General features: G+C 45.5%; 1 protein-coding gene across 9 annotated transcripts in view; it reads left to right on the top strand.

Annotated features, from left to right (window-relative positions):
• ASPH (aspartate beta-hydroxylase) overlaps positions 1 to 23,140 on the top strand; it is a 325,502-nt gene that overhangs the window by 264,375 nt on the left and 37,987 nt on the right. For all 9 annotated transcript variants that reach the window (XM_073631691.1, XM_073631689.1, XM_073631688.1 and 6 more), the window contains 2 exons: positions 681 to 770; positions 4,531 to 4,668. In XM_073631691.1, coding sequence (XP_073487792.1) covers positions 681 to 770; positions 4,531 to 4,668 — 228 coding nt within the window. The remainder of the gene's footprint in view (positions 1 to 680; positions 771 to 4,530; positions 4,669 to 23,140) is intronic.

The following is a 23,140-nucleotide window of genomic DNA, read 5'->3' as shown; positions in this document are numbered from 1 at the left end:
GACCGGCGCCTTTTTTACAGTATGCCTTGCCTGGGTGCCGCTATTAGGGCTAAGTTTGGTTTTATTTCAGGCACCTCCCAGCACCATTATGTTTAAATAATGTCCCCCTCACCTCTAGGGTGGATAATAATACGGTTTTTACCGTTTCTGTGTCCATGAGCTGCCTTTATTATGCGTTTTTTTTTCCCCTCATGGAGCGGAGCTCTAGTCCGGCATGTCTGTCTAGCCTCCGTGCATGCTATGTTGAATTTTTATTGCCTTCTGTGTCACTCCTCTATTTGTACTGGTTAATATTGTCACCGAAAAAGAAAGTGAGGGTTAATTCAAGCCGCCCCAGAACATGAGGTAAGGGGAAAGCTGATAGGGACACCTGTGCCGGAGACTACTGTCTAAGTTGAGAGCTCCCCTCACTTTGGGAGATTTCCTCTAGCTTTCTGTTGCTTTTCTAGGACAAAAAGTGAAAGGAAATTTCTCCAGTGGTACACAGACAGCAATAATATAGCTTAGCAGAGGTCTTAACCCTTCCCTACTTTATCCAAAGCTAAACAAAACTTTAACTATAATGTGCATACAATTTACATTTATAACAGTTGTTTAAGGTTACATTACTTTCTATAATTGTATAACGTATTTATTGGTTTTTTTTTTTTTTTTTGATCAACTGATTCAATTATTTTTAGGATGGGCTATTATCAGAAGAGCCTGGTACTGATGATGGTCGTTTTTACTTCCACCTGGGGGATGCCCTGCAGAGAATTGGAGACAAGGAGGTAAACATTCTCCCTGATGCTTCAGAATTATTTCAATAGTTCCAAAATTAAAATATTGACTCAAATATTCCAGCATCCAGTGTAATTACTGTGTTTGTAATTGTCATGTTATACCCCATGGCCAATGAACAGATTTGATTTTCATTTGGTTACTACACCGATGTTCACATTTGACTTCTATACAGTATACTTAAAATGTGACTGAAAGTATAACAACCGCTTCACTCAGCAGTACTATGCATAGATGAATAGATGTTTTGTAAGATAAGGAAACTGGCACATACTGAATAGCATGAATAAAAGCATAAAATATAAGTTAAAGTTATTAATGAACTGCCTTTTTACAACCCATTCAATTCTTAGCTTGTTTCTGTGGATACAGAAGTTTTGCTAGAGAATGCAAGGTTGTTCTTTGCCTCCCTATTTCTGGGGATGTTCTTGGGCTGAACTTCACATTATGGTCTTTTCCGCCATCCACATCCCAGGCGTTTAAAATTGACAGGCTGATTTTCTCAGTGGTCAGTGTCTAGGTCCAGAGGGATGGCCCTCTATCCAGCATTTATCAAACCCTTTGCCACAGGTAGGGGACGCCGGACATAGAACTCCTGGTCTCCAGGTTCAACAACAAACTTGACAGGTTTGTTGCAAGGTCCAGGGTCCCTCTGGCATTTACAATAGATGCTTTATGGACTCTGATCTATGCCTTTCCCCACTCTAGATTCCTCTTCATCTGCTTCACAGGATTGAGAGAGAGGGTATCCTGGGGTATGTGCATAGAACATAGGGTATACAGAGTGTGGTATATATTGCAGGGTGTCAGGGCCAGTTCTATACTATTTTGCACCCTAGGCAAGACCAGCTACTTGCACCCCCACCCTCCTGTCAGCAATGTTATATCTGTGAAGAAATATAGGAGATGAAAAAAACTCCCCTGAATAAACACAAGGCTGTAGCAGGCTTACCAGTCCAACTGCACCATCCAGAGAAAGAAAAAAGGGTAGTACCACCAGTGGCTCCACAAGGCCAAATGACCTACCAAACCACCCTATATACTCCCCATGGGAGAGGACGCACCGCCCACACCAGTATTCCATCCGGTGCACGGTGCTCGCCCAGTCTAAGACCCACAGCAGAACCAATAATCGCCATTGCCCTGTTGAAAGAGGGCAGGGCGGCGGCATACCGAGCTCCAGACAGTGGAGTCAACAGGGAGTGTGGGACAACCTGTCTGCATGACCCCAAAGACCCAGGCATCCAAAAAAGAAAAAAAAATACTACGACAGGGACTACTGTAGGTCAAGGTCAAACAGTACAAACCAGTGGCCATGGCTGCACCCTAGACAGCAGTGCACCCTAGGCGGCTGCCTAGTTTGCCTAGTAGTAGCACTGGCCCTGCAGGGTGTATAGAGTAGTGTGTGTACTGATCAGAGGGTATACAGAACAACGTGTAGATGTTAGAAGGTGTACATAACTGTGTGTATATAGTGGAGGGTGTACAGAGCAATTTGTATATATTGGAGAGTGTACACAGAATGTGTATATTTTGGAGAGTGTAGATAATATTGTGTATATCAGAAGGTGTACAGAGCAATAATTATATGCCAGGAGTGTAGATGTATGTACACATCGAAGGTTGTACAGAGCAATGTGCCTATATTGGAATAGTGTATGTAGCAAGTTTGTGTATGGTGAAGCTGTATACATAGCAGTGTGTTTTCAGTATATCAAAGTAGTGTATTTACAGTAGCAATTTGTACATATTAAAGTAGTGTACATTGCAATGTGTATACAGTATCTCACAAAAGTGAGTACACCCCTCACATTTTTGTAAATATTTTATTATACCTTTCATGTGACAACACTGAAGAAGTTACACTTTGCTACAATGTAAAGTAGTGAGTGTACAGCTTGTATAAATGTGTAAATTTGCTGTCCCCTCAAAATAACTCAACACACAGCCATTAATGTCTAAACTGCTGGCAACAAAAGTGAGCACACCCCTAAGTGAAAAAGTCCACATTGGGCCCAATAAGCCATTTTCCTTCCCTGGTGTCATGTAACTCATTAGTGTTAGAAGGTCTCAGGTGTGAATGGGGAGCAGGTGTGTTAAATTTGGTGTTATTGCTCTCACTCTCTCATACTGGTCACTGGAAGTTCAACATGGCACCTCATGGCAAAGAACTCTATGAAGAGGATCTGAAAAAAATAATTGTTGCTCCACATAAAGATGGCCTAGGCGATAAGAAGATTGCCAAGACCCTGAAACTGAGCTGCAGCACGGTGGCCAAGACCATACAGCGGTTTAACAGGACAAGTTCCACTCAGAACAGGCCTCGCCATGATCAACCAAAGCAGTTGAGTGCACGCGCTCATCGTCATATCCAGAGGTTGTCTTTGGGAAATAGATGTATGAGTGCTGCCAGCTTTGCTGCAGAGGTTGAAGGGGTGGGGGGGTCAGCCTGTCAGTGCTCAGACTATACGCTGCACACTGCATCAAATTGGTCTGCATGGCTGTCGTCTTCTAAAGATGATGTACAAGAAAGCCCACAAACCGTTTGCTGAAGACAAGCAGACTAAGGACATGGATTACTGGAACCTTGTCTTGTGGTCTGATAGGACCAAGATAAACTTATTTGGTTCAGATGGTGTCGGGCATGTGTGAGTGACGGCAACCAGGTAAGGAGTACAAAGACAAGTGTGTCTTGCCTACACTCAGGCATTGTGTGTGTCATGGTCTGGGGTTACATGAGTGCTGCTGGCACTGGGGAGCTACATTTCATTGAGGGAACCGTGAATGGCAACATGTACTGTGACATTCTGTACCAGAGCATGATCCCCTCCCTTCGGAGACTGGGTCGCAGGGCAGTATTCCAACATAACCCCAAACACACCTCCAAGAGGACCACTGCCTTGCTAAGGAAGCTGAGGGTAAAGGTGATGGACTGGCCAAGCATGTCTCCAGACCTAAACCCTATTGAGCATCCTCAAACGGAAGGTGGAGGAGCGCAAGATCTCTAATATCCACCAGCTTCGTGATGTCTTCATGGAGGAGTGGAAAAGGACTCCAGTGGCAACCTGTGAAGCTCTGGTGAACGCCATGCCCAAGATGGTTAAGGCAGTGCTGGAAAATAATGGTGGCCACACAAAATATTGACACTTTGGGCCCAATTTGGACATTTTCACTTAGGGGTGTACTCACTTTTGTTGCCAGCTGTTTAGCTGGCAACAATGGCTGTGTGTAGAGTTATTTTGAGGGGACAGCAAATTTTCACTGTTTAACAAGCTGTACACTCACTACTTTACATTGTCGCAAAGTGTCATTTCTTAAGTGTTGTCACATGAAAAGTTATAATAAAATATTTACAAAAATGTGAGGGGGTGTACTCACTTTTGTGACATACTGTATATCGGAAGGTGTACAGAGCAATGTGTATAGAGTGTACAGAGCAGTGTATGTATATATTGCAGGGTGTGCAGAGCAGTGTTTATTTAAATCAGATTATGTACAGAGCTGTATGTATATATCAGAGGGTGTGAAGAGCAATGTATATAGATTGGAGTGTGTAAAGAACAGTGCACATTGGAGAGTGTACAGAACAATGTGTGCGCACATCTGAACCAAGAGCAGTTTATTTTGTGAATAGTGGGTGGCTGGTTGCCTTGAAGGAAACATTTGAATAAAAGTATCCTTTGCAATATTATGCTGTTATTTAAACCTTGTCTTGAATGGGGTAATAGTAAAGGTGATTGTATTTTCCAGGCATACACGTGGTATGAGGCTGGCCACAAGAAAGGACACTTTGCCTCGGTATGGCAGCGATCATTGTACAATGTAAATGGACTGAAAGCTCAACCATGGTGGACTGCAAAGGAAACTGGTTACACTGATCTAGTGAGGGTAAGCATTCATTGCAAATATGGTTCATGAGCCCCAGCATAGACTTAAGTGATCACTGCAACAAGAAAAGAAAGGACTGTTATATACAGTATACCTTTAGCTCCTCTTCATTGTATGTCCTGTGCTGGAGAATCCCCTGGTAAGTAACCATAGAGATCTTCAGGTTACCATTTCACAAGGTATCAGGGAAATCTCTGACACTCATAAATGAAGGGGGTGCCATCAAGTTCCTTTTTACAAATGTTTAAACATTCTTTCTCTAGTCATCTTCCAGGACGGCACACCTAAAAGATGAGCGGCTGCTCCCTACAGGAAACACAATCAGTTGACAGCTGTTTTAAGTCCCCACCCTTCCCCTTGATCCCAGTTTTTGATTTTGTTTCTCCCTACACAGCGAAACGTTTGTTTTTTTTTCTTCTAACCAGATGACCGAGGGTCAGATGGTTAACCCAGTGAGGCAGATATAGGCAGGCCTGCAGGCTCCGGTCTTCTCACAGGTGGCCCAGAAACTGTATCAGTGATCCGGTCACTGGGGTATACACCGCTCAACATCTCTGCCTCTCAGGCTCCTTCTGTCTTCCTCCCTAAGCTGAGGACGACGGTGCGACCCTGGGAAGGGGAAGCGCTGGAGGAGACGCTGACCAGCGTGGCGGCTGAAGAGAGAGCCCAAAGAGGCACCAGTTCACTACGGTGGACAAGTGGTGCAGAGGAGCGAGTGTCTGCCTAAACCACCTCAGATGGGAAAGTGGAAGGTAAGGCATTGCCCCCCTGTGTATATACTGACTGGTGCAGTGCAGGACACAGCCTAACCCTGCAGCTCCCTATGAGGACAGCAGTTGGGGGGGCACTTTGTCGGCTATCCTCCTTGCGTGTGGACCATAAGGATGGAAAAGCGAGCCTGGTGGTTGTGGAAAAAAGGGGAAGACAACAACGGTAAGTACAGTATTTATCGGCATATAACACGCACTTTTTTCCCCCTTAAAATCAGGGAAAAATCTTGTGTGCGTGTTATATGCCTCGGAGGGGAAGAAGGGAATGAGTGCTGCCAAAATAGACAGAGCCGAATCTCCTGTATACACAGCTCCGCTCACAGTCACGCCCAGTCCCGCCTCCTAGCATTGACGTCCTGCCATTGGACCGGTGTTATGTCCATCATAGGAGCCAGGCCAAGGGGCAGTACTGCAATCTGAGCTGAGTACACAAGAAATCCGGCTCTGTCTATTTCCGCAATAACAAGGCTGCAGATGCGCACTGATCATGCTGCAAAGAGGGGCAACACTGCAGATGGGCACTGATCAGGCTGCAAAGAGGGGCAAGACTGCAGACGGGCACTGATCAGGCTGCAATGATGGGCAAGGCTGCATATGGTCACTGGTCAGGCTGCAATGATGGGCACGGCTGCAATGATGGGCATTGATCAGGCTGCAGTGATGGGCAATGGCGAGGCTGCAGATGGGCACTGACCCTTATTTTGCTTCAAAATTCTTTATTTAAAATGTGAGTTTTTTTTCCAGAAACTTCCCTCTTAAAATTAAGGTGCGTGTTATATGCCGATAAATACAGTTTGCCTTGGGAATTTAGCTTCAAAAATCCCTAATATCAGCCAGACATTTTCTGGGCATTTGAGATAATCTCCCCTGGGGTCTGGATACAAATAGCCCAGAAGCTTCTGCTAAAACCACCAGCCACAGCTCCCTCTTACATCAGAGACGCTGTACGTTGGACACGTGGTGCAGAGGAGCGAATGTCTGCCTAAACCACCTCAGATGGGAAAGAGGAAGGTAAGGCATTGCCCACCCCTGTGTATATACTGACTGGTGCAGTGCAGGACACAGCCTAACCTTGCAGCTCCCTATGGTGACCGCAGTTGACGGCTATCCTCCTTGCGTGTGGACCATAAAGATGGAAAAGCGAGCCCGGTGGCTGTGGCAAAGGGGAAGATGACAATGGTGAGTACTTCCCTTTGCCTTGGCATTGGCCTTTGCCTTGCCTTGAGTCTGGATACAAATAGCCCAGAAGCTTCTGCTAAAACCTACAGCCCCAGCTCCCTCTTACATCAGAGACTAAGGATGAGCTCCGGCGTGTTCGCACACTCCATGTGCAGAGCCCGTCAGGAAGTCGGCACGGCGCTGCGCTAATCACAGGCAGTGAGACATTTTCCCGATGTGCGGCTGCAGGGATCATGAAATGTCTCACTGCCTGTGATTAGCGCAGTGCAGCGCCGTGCCGACTTCCTGGAGGGCTCTGCATGTGCCGGAGCTCATCCTTATCAGAGACACTGTGGTTATCGCAACAGTAGGTTGCCAGCCTCTCCCTATAAGCCCGGTTGTGGGACATTAGTAGGGGTGAATATAGCAAAGAGGGGAGACCTGGTAGATACAAAGAGTTTCTTACAGGCCAGGTAAACCACTGAACAAGTTATTAAAGTAGGGTTGATTGTGCAGTGGTTGGAGGATCAGGAGTAAGCTCCCCTGGTCAGTAGGTGCAGGTGCACTAGGTAATCTGGCCCTATTAACCCAGCTGCTAGGAATCTGAAGTTGCTCCAAGATGCTTCAAAGCTGACCTAACTTTCAACGATATGGCAGGGATCAAGTAATGCATGGAGAAGGCACAGTTAGCCCGGTTTCACACATGTGCGGTGCGAATTAAAGCTCGGGTTTCACTGGGAAGATAAAAATCTGTTGTTCAAACGCTTCTCTGCGTTCTAGCTGCGGATCAGTGAGCAAGGAGAGGGGGAGGGGGGGGTGTAGTGAGGAGAAGGAGAAAATCCTTGTTCAGAACGCAATGCATCTGCGAATCAGATGCGTTCCCATAGGAGGTAATGGGCTTGTAATTCGCACCGCAATGCCCAAAAAACGCACACTTTTTTGTGCAATGCGCAGTGCGAATGCAGCGCACATATGTGAACCAGATACATTCAAATGAATGTATTTTAAAATGTCCTGCGAATTGGATGCGGTGTAAGCATCCAATTCGCATAGGTGTGAACCCGGGCTAAGGGTTTTCTTGTGACAGAGCCTCCTTTTCAGGGTTGCTTGCTATGGGTAACTTTTCATAAGCTCTAACCACCCACTCCACCTTTACACTGCGGTTATATTTATTGTGCAGGAGGTCTGAAAAACCTTTTTGTTGGTTTGAACTACAGTCCACCCAGTGGCAGAACTAGAGGTGATTTACCATAAATCGCTTCCTACAAACTTTTAATTGAGGATTTTCTGTGCAAACCTCTGTAAGAGCTACATATGTAAACCGGTAGTTAATGATTGCTTGCTTAAGGCCTGCAGGTAGCCATTTACCTCTAGGCTTAATTGGTCTCTAGGGCTGGGCTCAGTAAGGCCCCTTTCACACATGCGGACCGTATGTCCGTATTTCATCCATCCATTTTCGGATGAAATACGGACATACAGCCATCCCTATGGGATAGCGGGTGTCAGCGGATGTACATCCGCAAACACCCGATGTCATCCGTCTCCGCTCTCGTCCGATTCTGCGGACGGAAGAAAATCCTATTTTTCTATCCGTCTGCAGAGCGGATCGGAGGAACACGGACAGACGGTCCGTGTTCCTCCGATCCCCCATAGGGGAGAGCGGAGATCTGACGGGGCGGTCCCTGCACAGTGTGCGGGTCCCGCCCTGTCATCCGCCGGCTCAGCTGGGGAAAACGGAGCAATCCCCGCTGAGCAGCGGATGTTCATGGGGCGGATCAACACGGATCCGTCCCGTGTGAAAGGGGCCTAAGACTTTAGATGCTGTAAGGGTTTGATTAGCCCCACCTGTGTATGAGCTGGCTACGTTTGCTCAGACTCAGGGAGCGGAGGTAAGGTAGGACAAGAGCTACTATAGTAAGGGGGTGTTCAACCACTTTAAACTTTCATTTTAGAATTTGTTCCTTCACTGGTGGTGAAGGGTTAGTATTTACAGCCTAGGCTATGCCTATGAAATAATTTGCCCGTTTGGATATATTATAAAGGGATACACCCTGACTCCTTCTTGGCTTCACACCATTAGAGCTCAGTAGTGAAGGTTTGTCTTTGCGGCGCAGCAGAAATACACATTGAGATTTGTGACATCTCTGCTCATAAGGGGTATATTGCTGTACATCAGAAATGCACTACACTGAGGATTGTTTGGTGTCCTGTATATCCTAAATGTACTGCTTTATTTGGCAACAGATCAGAGAAATACAACAGTGAAGGTGGTCTGTACTTTCTGGTTTCGTGCCTCATGGCAGAAATGCACATCATTGAGTCTTGTGACATCAATTGCTACACATCAGACATACACAAGATTGAGATCTGTCTGTGTTTTTTTTGTGTGTCCAGTATTACTGCCTTATTGGTTGCATATCAGAAAGACAACGGTGAAGATTGATGGTCCTGGTTTGTTGGGCTACATAGCAGAAATACATCTTGAACCTGGGTTAGGGGTAGTACATATACTGCCTTTGGTAATCGGTGCGGCACCGCAAAGTGGTGTCACGCCGATTCAGACAGTGCTATTAATGGCAATGGCTGCCGATTTTAGGCATGCGATTTGCCATGTTAAGTCACGTGCCAAATCACTTCAATATGGAACTAGGCTTAGGGTTGTGATATCTCTGTTCAGAATTGTTATATTGCTGCACATCAGACATATACAAGATTGAAGATTGTCTGTCCTTTTATGTCCTACATTTGCTGACTTATTGGCAGCATATCAGAAAAGACACAGCAGTGAAGGTTGCTTGTCCTTTTCTGATTTGTTTTTGCTGCTCAGCAGGGAGACACTTTGAGGGTGGTGGCATCTCTGCTCAGTATTGTTATATTGCTACACATCAGACATACACAGGGATTGTTTGTGTCCTGTATGTCCTATATTTACTGCCTTATTGTCTGCATATCAGAAAGGCACAGCAGTGAGGGGTGTTTTTTTCTGTTTCTCATTGTTCTACTTTGCTGTTTCTTAGGGATACACAGCAGGGGGTTGTTGGCTTGCACTCCTACAGGGAGACACAGCATTGGGGACCCCTCGCTTGTTCAACCTGAAAATTGCACGTATCCAGAGAGCACGGACTACTTGGAGGCGCTGTGACCTGCAGTCGCAGGATCTGTACCCATTGGAAGCTATGGTGTATGACTTCTCATGCATCTTGCAGTCCCAAATTGCAGGTTGGGTTGCAGGGGTGTGGGGGCCTTAAACTTATCTGTCCCTTCTGGGTGAGGCTTTGCTACACAGCAGGAATACACATCTTGGAGTTATTGCCTTATTTTGCAGTACACCAGAAAGATCGCAGCTGTGAAGGCTGTCTGTTTTTTTCTATTTTTATGTTGCTGCACAGCAGAAATACTCAACATTGAAGCTTGCTGGTGCTTTTTGTTTCATATTACCTTACCTTACTGCATTTCAGAAAAATACAATGCTGCAGGTTGCTTGTGTCCTTTCTCAGTGTTGGTTCTATCTGACTGCACTACAGAACTGCATAACAGAAAAGATAGTCTTGTGTTCCATATTATGTTACCCTGTGGCACAGCAGAAATGCACAACATGGGAGTTGGTGTTTTTTTCCGTGTTCATATTGATCTTATAACTGTATTTGGTGGTTCGTCAGAAATAAGCAACATAGAAGGTTGGGTCTTTCTGTCTTATATTTACTGCCTTATTTTGCTGTACGTCAGTAAAACACCACAGTAAAGGGGGTTCCCATCCTTTCTGTATTTATATCAGTTATGACCTAGCTAGCTGCACTTCAGAAATACACAGCATTTAGGGTTTGTTTGTGTCTTAATGTTTTTACATTTTGGCCGCACATCAGAAAACCAAACTGTGAAGACTGTTTGTCTACATTGAAGTTCAGATTTGGTTCTCTTCCCATATTTGATATGTCGGTTTAGCTAGCCGCACTCAGATACACAACATTGTTTTCTATGCTTGTGTCCCTTCTGTCTAAATCTATTGTGCTGTGCTCACAATCTATGGCCTTTTATATTTGTGATATTAATAATGCATGTTTTACCTTTTTTATTTAAGACCTTCTTTTCCATGGAGGGGCCAGGAGTTCTGGCTGCAGACGTCACATGTCAGAAAGCCTCAGCCCCTTACATTCAGGGATGCCAGAACAATTTCCTAGGGTTAAAGCCCGGTATGGTTATAGGACACTGGAGGAAGGCAATAAAAATTCACCCTGTTTAGTAAGATCTTGGGAAGATCTGGTCAGAGGACTATTATGGCCTGAAGATGAACTATCAAAACGTATCACCTGACCTGTATACATGACCGAATAGGTTACGGCTCGGTACATGGCCATTTCACCCTCCTAGCAGAACTAGATGTAGCAATATGAGTGTTCTACTCCTGCTATGGACTTAATCTCCTGAAGTAGGCATTCAGGCATAAGTAAAGCCATAGATTGGGAATGCCTTAACCCAGGGATCAAGCTTCTGGTCATCTATTACCCTTAAGTAGGCTTCCCTTTAGTCTTCGCTGACGTAAAGATAAAAATGAACAAAAAAGGTTGTCTGTCAGGGACCCCCTCTTTGCAGATTTATTTCCCTGAACAGGGTAGTGTTAAGACAGGCCCTCTTATTGATCAATGTAGTGTCCTTGTTTTACAAGACGGGTCACTGATTTAATCTTTTAAGTGGTTCTAAGTAGCACCCACAGGCACAAATAGGCCATGGTTGTTAGATGTGTGAGACAGGCAACATTGCTAACCTATAAATTTAACATATTTTCTGATTCCATCTTTAAGAGCCCACTCCACCTAGATCATGCATCCGAAGCGGAGAAGGCAGGATGGAGCAGACCTGCAGATCAGCCGCATGATCCAGCTAAGATACCTTCATCAAAGCATATGGAGTGGAGGTAAAGCTCACGGCAAAAGCGAGGTTTGCCAAGAGGGTCTTGCAGGCAGTGGTCCCACTCTAAGGTAGGCCTGAGGTACTTGCTTATCCTCTCAGGTGTGCCGTCCTGGAAGATGACTAGAGAAAAGTACCAGTTACACTTACCAGTAACTGCCTTTCTAGGAAATCTTCCAGGACGGCAGGCCTACTTCCCGCGTGTTGGAGAAGGGAAAATTGTAGAACACTAGAAGGTGAGTGCCTATGAGGAATGATTTCCCTTGTGAACCGGGTTCAGGAATTAATTTGCTACAAATTGAGGATCAAGGGGAGGGTGGGGATTTAAAACAGCTGTCAATTGTGTTTCCTGTAGAGAGGAGCCCCTCATCTCTCAGGTATGTCGTCCTGGAAGATTTCCTAGAAAGGCAGTTACCGGTAAGTGTAACTGGTACTTTTTTCATTGTGATTTTTGCATGACAACACAAGAAATCAAACAAAACACAGCTATAGTGGTTACCCGTGACAATTATACATTATTGTTATACCACACTGAAATCCGTCTAAACAAACATTAATGCTCAATGTAAAAATCCAAATGACAATAACAATGACAGCAGATTACTATAGTACAAAAGGATGCCAGATGCCTGAATAAACAGTATGATGCACCAGGGACAAGTACAATTATGACTTGGCAGCAGGGCATGTTCATAGTGGGACCTAAGGTAATCTGGGAATGGTCTCGGGAGGGGATAAATTATACTAAGTGATCATACCACCTTAGTGTATAATAGAGGATGCAATTAGCTCAGAGAAGTAGGACACAATGTTCAAGGTTGTATCTAAGTTAGCCATGTCTGAGGTTGCCAACCAAGGAGACCATGCTTTCTCAAATTTGGTGAAACATCCCCCACTGCTTTAAGCAGCCTTATATTAATGGTAGAGCCGAATTAACAAGTGTCTTCTATTTGTCCAACATGGGAGGGGCTTGTGTGTTTTTTTTTTTTGTTTGCTAAATTTAAAGTGTATCTAGGACCGGCCATACACAGTTTGAATCTCGGCCTGTTCAGCAGGAACCGGCTGAGATTCAAACTGTTAATGGACAGGCTGAATGTTCCAAGTTGATCGATCAACATGTGTACAACCAGTATCCCAGGTTCTTACGATTGTCACTAGCAGCTTCCGGTGAGGACGTTTTTCCCACTCTCCCGCTGGAAGCAGACAATAGCTCGGCAGGAGAGATTCCCCTGTTAGCACTATCCATGTTGTTGAGGGAATCTTGCAATAGAAATTTGCAGTGTATGGCCAGCCTACATAAAAAAAAAAAAAAAAAAAAATTATGTATTGCAGCTTACCAGTCTTAGATGTGGTGGTTGGATTTTTTTTTTTCACTATTCCGGCTAAGAACAGTATCAGCAAGTACAGAAAGTATCTGTGGATATTGCCAGAAATGCAGTGTCCTGGTCACTTCATGTGGGCATATAAGAACGCACAAAGAACTGTATCTTTATTGTGAAAACTACTAGTCTCATCAATCCAAAATGTAATGGAGTTGAACAAAGGCAGACATGTTCGAAATCTAGCGTGTGTGGCAACTATGGTTTCCTCTGTAGATGCAATGGACAAATTCGTGTAGACATGATGGGACAGGAAGCGAGATAATAAAGGGAAAATACCTGAAAAAAGAAAACGTTTGCAGTCGCTACATCTGATGACTTGTCAGATGAAATTTATTACATTTTTGCTTTGGGTTTAGATGGCGTTGGTCAAGATGGGGTAACAAATCCCTCAGTGAAACAGCTGAAAAATCAGTCTCACAAGGTGTTTGCATAAAAAGCTGTCTCTATGACCCAGGCTTGAGAAATCAAGGGGACAGTCCTGGCACTGACTTTTCTATAGGTTTGATGTTCTGTTTTTTAATTACTTCTCCTCTGAATCGCAGTACGCCACTGAGCTAAGAACATGGGGCTTGATTTCTTACCAGTACATTCCAGGTGTGGTTGAAGAACCACCCTTAATGTGGTTATGACAGGCCGACTTTTTCAGCTGAGTTGTTCTGATCACCAACCCAAGTAAGCTTTCAATGCAACTTATGTCTCACTCTGCCCAAGTGAGATTTATTTTGTTTGGAATTGGTCTTTAACACTTTGACAGTCACAGGCATGTTCTGAGATCATTGTTGTAAGAGAGAAGCGTTGTTTAGCTGCTTGACACAACTCTTTGCAGAGTCTCCATCCCACAATGGCTACATTTCCAGACCATAGTCCATAAGCTGTCTATAACAGCTGTAACACCTGTTGCCGCATCTCTGCTGAGGAACTGCAAGTCATTATATGTTTTCTCAACTGCACCCTGGCAGCACAGGCTGAAACCTGCATTTCTTCATCAGCTGGAGGGCTGCAGTCTACCCGAGTCTAAACTACAGAGCTCATTCATGCAAGAAATTAGAATTTTGTAATCAGAGTCCTATTGTTCTGTGATTCAATGTGCAACCAGCTGGAGAATAGTGTGGACGCTGTACTTTTTCTTATATCCTCAATTGGCACTTCAAATACTATGAAAATGCACATTTATCACTCAGACACATTGCCTGTGAATAATGATTATGAATATATTCAACAGATTGATTAGCAGACAAAGTGGTGCCCTTACTATTCTCTTAATGTATACTGCAGGTGGGACATGGTGCATTAGTTGCGCTGTACTAACTTTCAGTATATTATATACCTGGCTACACTTTATAATGATTCTGCAAAGTACTTTGGCTGCTGTGTTCAAATCTTTCAAATGCTTAGCTTCATGCTAAATTACTTATTTCTCACCTATATGTAAGGATGCAATAAGGTACTGCAATAGAGCTTGCGTAGGCCTTTTGTACTAAATATATCTGAAATAAAAACAGACGTAATATCTAGAACAACCAATCAGATTCTCCCTAGCCAGTTATATTTTCGATCAAAAGTGAGATTTGTTGTTAAACTGTTTTAAACGAGGTTTAGAAAGTTCCCAGGTTTTATTTGAGGGCAATACCTTGTGATATTTTATATTAAAAGAAAAATAGAGACACAATCCGCAATGCCTGGTACCACATCCAAAATGTATAAACAAAACGAAGGAACAATTGAAAAGCGGACTTTTAAGGCTGCCACTGTAATCCCAAGGGGGAAAGAGAAGTACTCAAAGGTATAGATAAAATATATTAAATATCATCATAAAAACATGTCACAAAGATAAGTGCATGGGTGTGCCATAGTATGTACATTCTCCCATATATAACACATATGGCTGGACGGGAAAACCTGTACGAATGGCCTCTGGAATAATGAATATGCTGTCATAACAGAAATCTTCAATCTAAAGGCCAGCCAACTGGATCACAATGCCAGCACCAATGGATCACTACGTGTTTCTTCAATAGCTTCCTCAGTAGATCCTATTGGTACTGGGAGGTACATTATAATTAATACATACTGTATGCTTACGGACATTTGTATGTTGCATGTATATTAACTACATAATAAAAAATCTAGCATCCTAATAAATTTCATTAAAAAAATATAACAATCAAAAAAGAATACTTTGGAATACATACCAAAATTAAACACATAAGCGGTATGAGGCATCCAATTCACCATGAGGAGGTGAGGGGGAAAGAAAGGAAGGGAGGAGGAGGGGAAATATAAAACTGAAAGTTATGTTTCAAACAAAGGGTACACTTAATTCAAACTTCATTCAAAAGGTTGGCAATTAAAAATGAAATACTGTAGTCCAGGGGTAGGCAACCTTTTGAGCACAGTATACCAAAAAATGTTTTCAAAGAAATTGATTTCAACTTTACACTCTCAATCACAAAAAGCATTTTTTTTATAAAGCAAATGCTGTAAACTACTTTAGTAGTGAGAAATTAACATCCTGCACTCTCACGCCTCAGATCAGCCCCAATTCCTGCAACTCCACACCTCAGAGGAACCCCAATTCATGCACCTTCACACCTCTGATCACTGTAACCCCCTTCTCATATGCCCCACCAATACACCTCCTTTCACATCCGCCCCAATGCTCTACCCCCCTGCTTTTCTTCCCCAACACTAAACCCCCCTGCTTATCTGCTCCACCACTGTAACCCTCCCTGCTCATCTGCCCCACCACTGTACAACCCTGCTTATCTGCCCCACCACTGTACAACCCTGCTCATCTGCCCAACCAATTTACCCCCTTTCTCATCTGCCCCACCAATGTGTACCCCCCCTGCACATCTGCCCCACCACTGTGCTACCCTGCACATCTGCCCCACCACTGTGCTACCCTGCACATCTGCCCCACCACTGTGCTACCCTGCACATCTGCCCCACCAATGTTCCCCCTTTCTGATCTGCCCCACCACTGTACCTCCATGCACATCTGCTCCACCACTAAACTATCTTCTCATCTGTCCCAACACTGAACTTATCTGCTCATCTGCCCCACCACTGTACTTCCTGCACATCTGTCCCACCTCTGTTCCACCTGCTCTTCTGCCCCACCACTGTAACCCCCTGTGTTCCACCGATGTACCTCCTTTCTCCTCTGCACATCTGCCGCACGACTGTACCCCCTGCTCCTCTGCCCCACCGCTGTAACCCCCTGCTCATCTGTCTCACCAATGTACCTCCTTTCCACTCTGAGCCAACACTGAACCCCCCATCACTGTACCCCCCTAATTTTCTGTCCCACTGAACCCCCTTCTCATCCCTCCCACCACTGTACCCCCTGCACATCTCACCCACCACTGTACCCCGTTGCTCTTCTGTCCCACCACTGTAACCCCCCGCTCATCTGCCCCATCAATGTACCCCTTTTCTCATCTGCCCCACCACTGTACCTCCCTGCACATCTGCTCCACCGTTGTATCCCCATGCTCTTCTGTCTCACTACTAAATCACCTTCTCATCTGTCCTAACACTGAAACCATCTGCTCATCTGCCGCACCACTGTAACCCACTTTCTCATCTGCCCCACCAATGTACGTTCTGCACATCTGTCTCACCTCTGTATCCCCCCCTGCTCTCCTGCCCCACCTCTGTTCCCCCTGTTCTCTTGCCCCACCACTGTAACCCCGTTCTCATCTGCCCCTTCAATACACCTCCTTTCACATCTGCCCCACTTCTCTACCCCCCCCCCCTGCTCATTGGGCCCAACACTGAACCCCCCTGCTCTTCTGGCCCAACACTGAACCCCCATGCTCTTCTGGCCCAACACTGAGCCCCCCTGCTCTTCTGGCCCAACACTGAGCCCCCCCTGCTCTTCTGGCCCAACACTGAGCCCCCCTGCTCTTCTGGCCCAACACTGAACCCCCCTGCTCTTCTGGCCCAACACTGAGCCCCCCTGCTCTTCTGGCCCAACACTGAGCCCCCCCTGCTCTTCTGGCCCAACACTGAGCCCCCCTGCTCTTCTGGCCCAACACTGAGCCCCCCTGCTCTTCTGGCCCAACACTGAGCCCCCCCTGCTCTTCTGGCCCAACACTGAGCCCCCCCTGCTCTTTTGGCCCAACACTGTACCCCCTTGCTCTTCTGGCCCACCGCTGTACCTCCCTGCACATCTGCCCCACCGCTGTACCCTCTTGATCTTCTGTTCCACCTCTGAACCCCTCCTGCTCATTTTCCCCACCATCGTACCCTCTTCTCTACTATGATATGTGTGATATGCAGAGTGGTGAAAGGAAGCAGAGATGAGACGCATCTACCTTTCCTAGCACACTCATCCTGCTGATCCACCTCTCGCATCCAGCCCACGTGCTTGTATGTAATGTATGTGATGTCATACAAGCATATGGAATGGATGCGCAATGATTAGGTCCAAGGGATCTTCTGAAAGCAGTGCACCTGTGTGTAGGATCATAAGTTGGGCCCCTGCAGCTGAGAAAAAGTGGTTGGGTGTGATTTTCATTGCGCTGAATACCGGCTCTGGCTTAAAGGGACACAGAGTCCTGGGGTTCAGTAGTAAGTGTCGCAAAGGTTCAGGAATAATTTCAACAAAGTTCCCAGAAGCTCAACAGTAATTCCACAAACTGCCACCTGATTGTGGTTTTCTCAATCACAGTGCAATCCCTTCTTTCTGAGATTGGTAGTGGCAACCAAGTGAGTCATATTCCTCCAGATGGTGGACGGGGCTAGCAGGACTGTGGTTGGCTTTAGCAGTGGCTAAGACAGTCCTCCTCATCCTGGAAAGCAGGGACTGCCCTCCAAAGTAGAACTGCACCAAATCTCTTCCCCATCACAAAAGCCGAAAATTGCAGCTACAGCAAAGTTGGAGAACCAAACAATGTTTCCCATCTTTTATAATGTGTGGGGGCGGAGTGCCTTCCCCTCAGTGCGGCGTGGGGGATTCTTAAATTAGAATGCATTAATGACAGTATGACTACTACTTTACTGAGAGTTCCCTGTGCTGCTCTGCTCATAGGGAGGGAGTCGGGTGCCAGCAAAAGAGGCTTGGTGTGCCAGTTGCGGTACCAGTGCATGGGGTTGCCTACCCCTGCTGTAGTCAATGCAAAAGAGTGCGGGGCTGGCTAAACCAAATCCCGCCTAAACAACTGGACTTTAAAGGCTCAGCATGGGAGGTTAGACAGAATTATAGAAAATTGTATCTTTATTCGTACACATTAAAAAGAAGTTTATAAAAACAAAGGCATGTCAGCCTTCCAACAATCCACAGGATAATGTTAAAGAGAACTCTATTTTAACCACTTCAGCCACGGAAGATTTTACCCCTTTCCTGACCAGAGCACCTTTTGCAATTTGGCACTGCGTCGCTTTAAATGACAATTGCGAGGTCATGCAATGCTGTACCCAAACAAAATTTGCATCCTTTTTTTCCCCACAAATAGAGCTTTCTTTTGGTGGTATTTGCGGTATCTGCGTTTTTTATTTTTTGTGCTATAAACAAAAAAAGAGCGACGATTTTAAAAAAGCAATTTTTTTTACTTTTTGCTATAATATCCCCCCAATTTTTTTTAAAACAAATTTCTTCATCAGTTTAGGCCAATATATATTCTACATAATTTTTGGTAAAAAAAAAAGCAATAAGCGTATATTGATTGGTTTGGGCAAAAGTTATAGCGTCTACAAACTATGGGAAAGATTTGTGGCATTTTTATGGCATTTTTATAATTAGTTTTTTTTTTTTTTTTTTGGGGTATTGCGACTGACGGACCGGACACTTGACACATTTTTGGGACCATTGACCTTTATACAGCGATCATTGCTATAAATATGCACTGATTACTGTGTAAATGTCACTGGCAGGGAAGGGGGCGATCAAGGGGTTAAATGTGTGTCCTAACTGTATGGGGATAGGACTGACTGGGGGAGGAGACCTACCGTTGTTCCTACTCAGTAGGAACAAACGATAGGTCTCCTCTCCCCTGACAGAACAGGGATTTCATGCATGCGCTCGCATGTGGCCGGCGGCGATCATGCCTGCCAGCCATGCGCATCATGTCTCCCGCCGTGCAGCGAGCGCGCGCCTCCGGCTCTAAGAGGGAAGGACGTACCCATATGGGGTTTCGCCCAGGAGAGCCATTGTGCTGCAGTATATCTGCGTGAGCCGGTCGGGACTTGGTTAAGTACTGAAAGACTGTTATATAAATTTGGTTTAAGGATAACATAGCATCAATGTAGAAACTGTATGCTTCCGGGAACCAGGTCTGCCAGGTCAACGTTTCGTCAGTTACACGGCTTCTTCAGGACCCAATATGACTAGGTAGAGCAACACTAAATATGTTATATAGAAAGAGAAGAAATTATAAGTATAGACATGGCCGGCGCCGGCATAAGGTAGCCCAGACAGCCGTCTAAGGGCGCCAGGGGAGGGGGGGGCGCAAAAGTCAGGGGTTTCCCAAGAAGTTCTTATGCTGGCGCCGGCCCTTCTCTCATCTTTAAGCAGCTCGGTAAACTGACGCAGGCAGGCGGCGCAGCACAGCCTCGGGCGCTGTTAACTTCAGCCGCTGCCTCCAGGCTCCACTGACTTGGCTGCAGCTCCTCTCCTGAATCCTGGCCCCGTCTACTCCACTCCCCCTCCTCTCTGACAGGTGCAGGACAGGAAGAACAACACGGTCTTCCTCAGAGACCAGGGAGCCGTCAGATCGCTATGGCAACAAAAACAAATCCCCTACCCACCCCCCCACCCCCCGTGGTAGCAGAGGGACACAAACATCTCCAGTCCAGAAGCACACAGGGAACTGGAGGCTGTGTGAGATGAAGGGGGTGAGGCTGGGGAGGGGCCGAGTGATACAAGAGGGAGAGGCCAGCAGAAGCTACTGGAAGAGCATGAGTGGCACAGCTAAGATGAAAGGACCTGTTGTATCTGTAGACTGCCAGCACTGTGGAAGGTAGGGTAAGCAAGATTGATGCTGCCCTTTAGCATTATGACTGTCGCTTGTGCCATGCCCGCAGACCTTGACCTCCCATCTGACCTCCTATGTGCCATGTCCACAGACTCTGACCTCCTATGTGTCTGTCACTTTTTAAACAGCTTTTTTTTTTCTTTGCTTCCTTCAGCCTACTAATTAAGGGGAGTGGTTTGTTGGTCACAGGTGCTTGAGGCCTATAGAACTCATTGTGAGCCTGCTCATCTTTGAGCTTGCTGGAACTTAGACCAAGTTGAACTGGACTAAGTGGTGAGGTAAAAAACCAGAGTTGAAAACAAGAGGTTATAACAGAGGTCAAGTACCTGTGTGTGTACCTGTGTATTGTAAGTACATGAGTGCTGCGAGTGCATGAAGACTGTATTGAGTATTAGTGTCAGGTAGTACCTGTATATTGTGAGTACCTGAGTAGTGTGTGTGGATCGTTAGTACTTGTGTATTGTGTGTGGACGTGGGTCTGCGAGTACCTGTGTATTGTCTTGAGTATTAGTGTCAGGAAGCTAGTTGTTAGGTAATTTGGACAGGGTATATCCCCAATTCTCACTAAATTTAATAGGTACGATGCTCAGTGGGTGTGGAGATGTGAATCAGTGTACATCTTGCGGCATGTATGCGTTCCTTGATCATCCGATCGAGGGCGAGTACTGCTGTGCAAAATGCAAGTACATTGTTTCCCTGGAAGCCCAGGTTCTGAATCTGGGGAAGCAACTGTGAGCACTGAGAAGACCCTCCATACTAAAGGAGAGCCAGGAACGTACACAGCAGGGGCAAGCACAGAGGCGGGTGGAGACAAAGAGGTGCAGGCACTAGGAAAGTGTAGATGGATGACAGTCAGGAAGGGTAGAGGGGGAAGTGCCAAGGAGGCCGATCCAGGGCTGGAACATCCCAATAAGTACGCTCCATTGAGTGACATTGGTGAAACCAGTCAGGTACCAGTACTGCTGGAGCTGAGGGACTCTCCTAGCTGCCAGGGGAAGAACTCTTCCAGTGAGAGTGGGGGGGGGGGGGGGAAGCGAAGGGAAAGGAAAGACAGATTCTGGTGGTAGGGGACTCAATTCTTAGTACAGAGAGGGCAATCTGTAACAAAGACCCGAAGCACCGAACTATATGTTTACCGGGCACTCGGGTTCTGCACATAACGGATCTAGTGGATGGATTACTGGGAGGGGCAGGGGATGACCCGGCTGTCATGGTGCACATTGGGGGGGGCCCAGAGATAGAGATAGTCAGCGCGGAACATATTTCAGAGGGTAGTATTGGGGGCATTAGTGGTAGGTTGACTAAAGCACATAAACCCAAGGTACGTATAGTAACAAATTCTAGTTGCAATCTCGGAACACCCAATAAGAGGATAGTATGCGATCGGTCTAAACTACGTGGCGTGTTCACCAATGCCAGGAGCCTGGCGGACAAGATGGGTAAACTAGAGATATTGTTGTATGAGGAGGATTTGGATTTTGTGGGAATTTCAGAGACCTGCTTAAACAGCTCTCATGATTGGCTGGCAACCATCTAAGGGTATACCCTTTTTATCCCAGGGATCGACAGGGTAAAACAGGGGGAGGGGTATGCCTATATATCAAGAAAAATGTACAAGTGAATGTGAGAGAGGGATAGGGTGGAATCCTTATGGGTAGAGCAAAGGGATGAAGCTAAGATGAAATTAAGGGGAAAATAATACTGGGAGTATGCTATAGGCCCCCTAACCTGAGGGAGGAGGGGGAGACGGATCTCCTATCACAAGCTGGATTAGCAGCAAGAATGGGAAGTGTTATAATGGGGGATTTTAATTATCCAGATATAGACTGGGCGGAGGGAACCACGCATTCGTCTAAGGCTCGCCAGTTCCTAAATGTCATGCAGGAATTTCGTGGTTCAGATGGTAGACGCACCAACTATAAATAAAGCGTTACTGGCTCTACTGATTACCAACAATACAGACCTGATCACGGATATGGAAATGCAGGGCAATTTAGGAAACAGCGATCACAGGTCAATTGGCTTCAGAATAAATCACACAAATAGGAACCAGAGGGGAATACAAAGACACTGAATTTCAAAAGAGCCAACTTCCCTAAACTTGCTAGAAGGCATGAATTGGGATAAAATCTTAGGAACAAAGAACACGGAGGAGAGATGGGTTTGCTTTAAGAGCATATTAAATAAGGGCATTAACTAATGCATCCCATTAGGTAATAAATTTAAAGGAGCGAACAAAAGTCCTTGATGGCTTAACTTCAATGTAAAAATGCATATAAAAGCAAAGGAGAAGGCCTTCAAAAAATACAAGGTTGAGGGATCATCAGCAGCAGTCAGACTTTATAAAGAATGCAACAAGAAATGTAAGGGTGCAATTAGGGCGGCTAAGATAGAACACGAAAGACACATAGCGGAGGAGAGCAAAAAAAATTCCCAAGAAATTTTTTAAGTATATAAACAGTAAAAAAGGGAGGGCAGACCATGATGGCCCCATAAAGAATGAGGAAGAACATCTGGTTACAAAGGATGGGGAGATGGCGAAGGTATTGAATTTATTCTTCTCCTCAGTCTTCACGAGAGAATCGGGGGGCTTCAGTAACCAAAACTGCAGTGTTTATCCTTACGACACATCACAGGAAGCACCTCCATGGTTAACAGAGGACAGAATTAAAATTAGACTTGAGAACTTAACATTAATAAATCACCGGAACCAGATGGCTTGCATCCGCGTGGGTACATAAGGAACTCGGTCAAGTAATTGCCAGACCATTGTTCATAATTTTTACTGACAGTCTACTGACTGGAATGGTACCAGCTGATTGGAGAAAAGCCAACGTAGCACCAATATTTAAAAAGGGCCCAAAATACATCCCTGGGAATTACAGACCAGTTAGTCTAACATCAATAGTATGCAAGCTCTTGGAGGGGATAAGGGACTATATACAAGATTTTAGTAATGAACAGTATCATTAGCAGTAATTGGAAGAATCGTTCTTACCAAACCTTCTATGAGGAGGTGAGTTGCCATCTAGATAAAGGAAGGCCCGTAGATGTGGTGTATCTGGATTTTGCAAAAGCATTTGACATAGTTCCTCAAACATTTACTGTACAAAATAAGGTCCGTTGGCATGGACCACAGGGTGAGTACATGGATTGAAAACTGGCTACAAGGGCGAGTTTAGAGGGTGGTGATAAATGGGGAGTGCTCGGAATGGTCAGGGGTTGGGTAGTGGGGCCCCCCAGGGTTCTGTGCTGGGACCAATCCTATTTATTTTGT

This window comes from Aquarana catesbeiana, linkage group LG05 (genome assembly GCF_042186555.1).
Source record: "Aquarana catesbeiana isolate 2022-GZ linkage group LG05, ASM4218655v1, whole genome shotgun sequence".
Lineage (NCBI taxonomy): Eukaryota > Metazoa > Chordata > Amphibia > Anura > Ranidae > Aquarana > Aquarana catesbeiana.
This window is presented reverse-complemented; position numbering and strand designations above follow the sequence as displayed.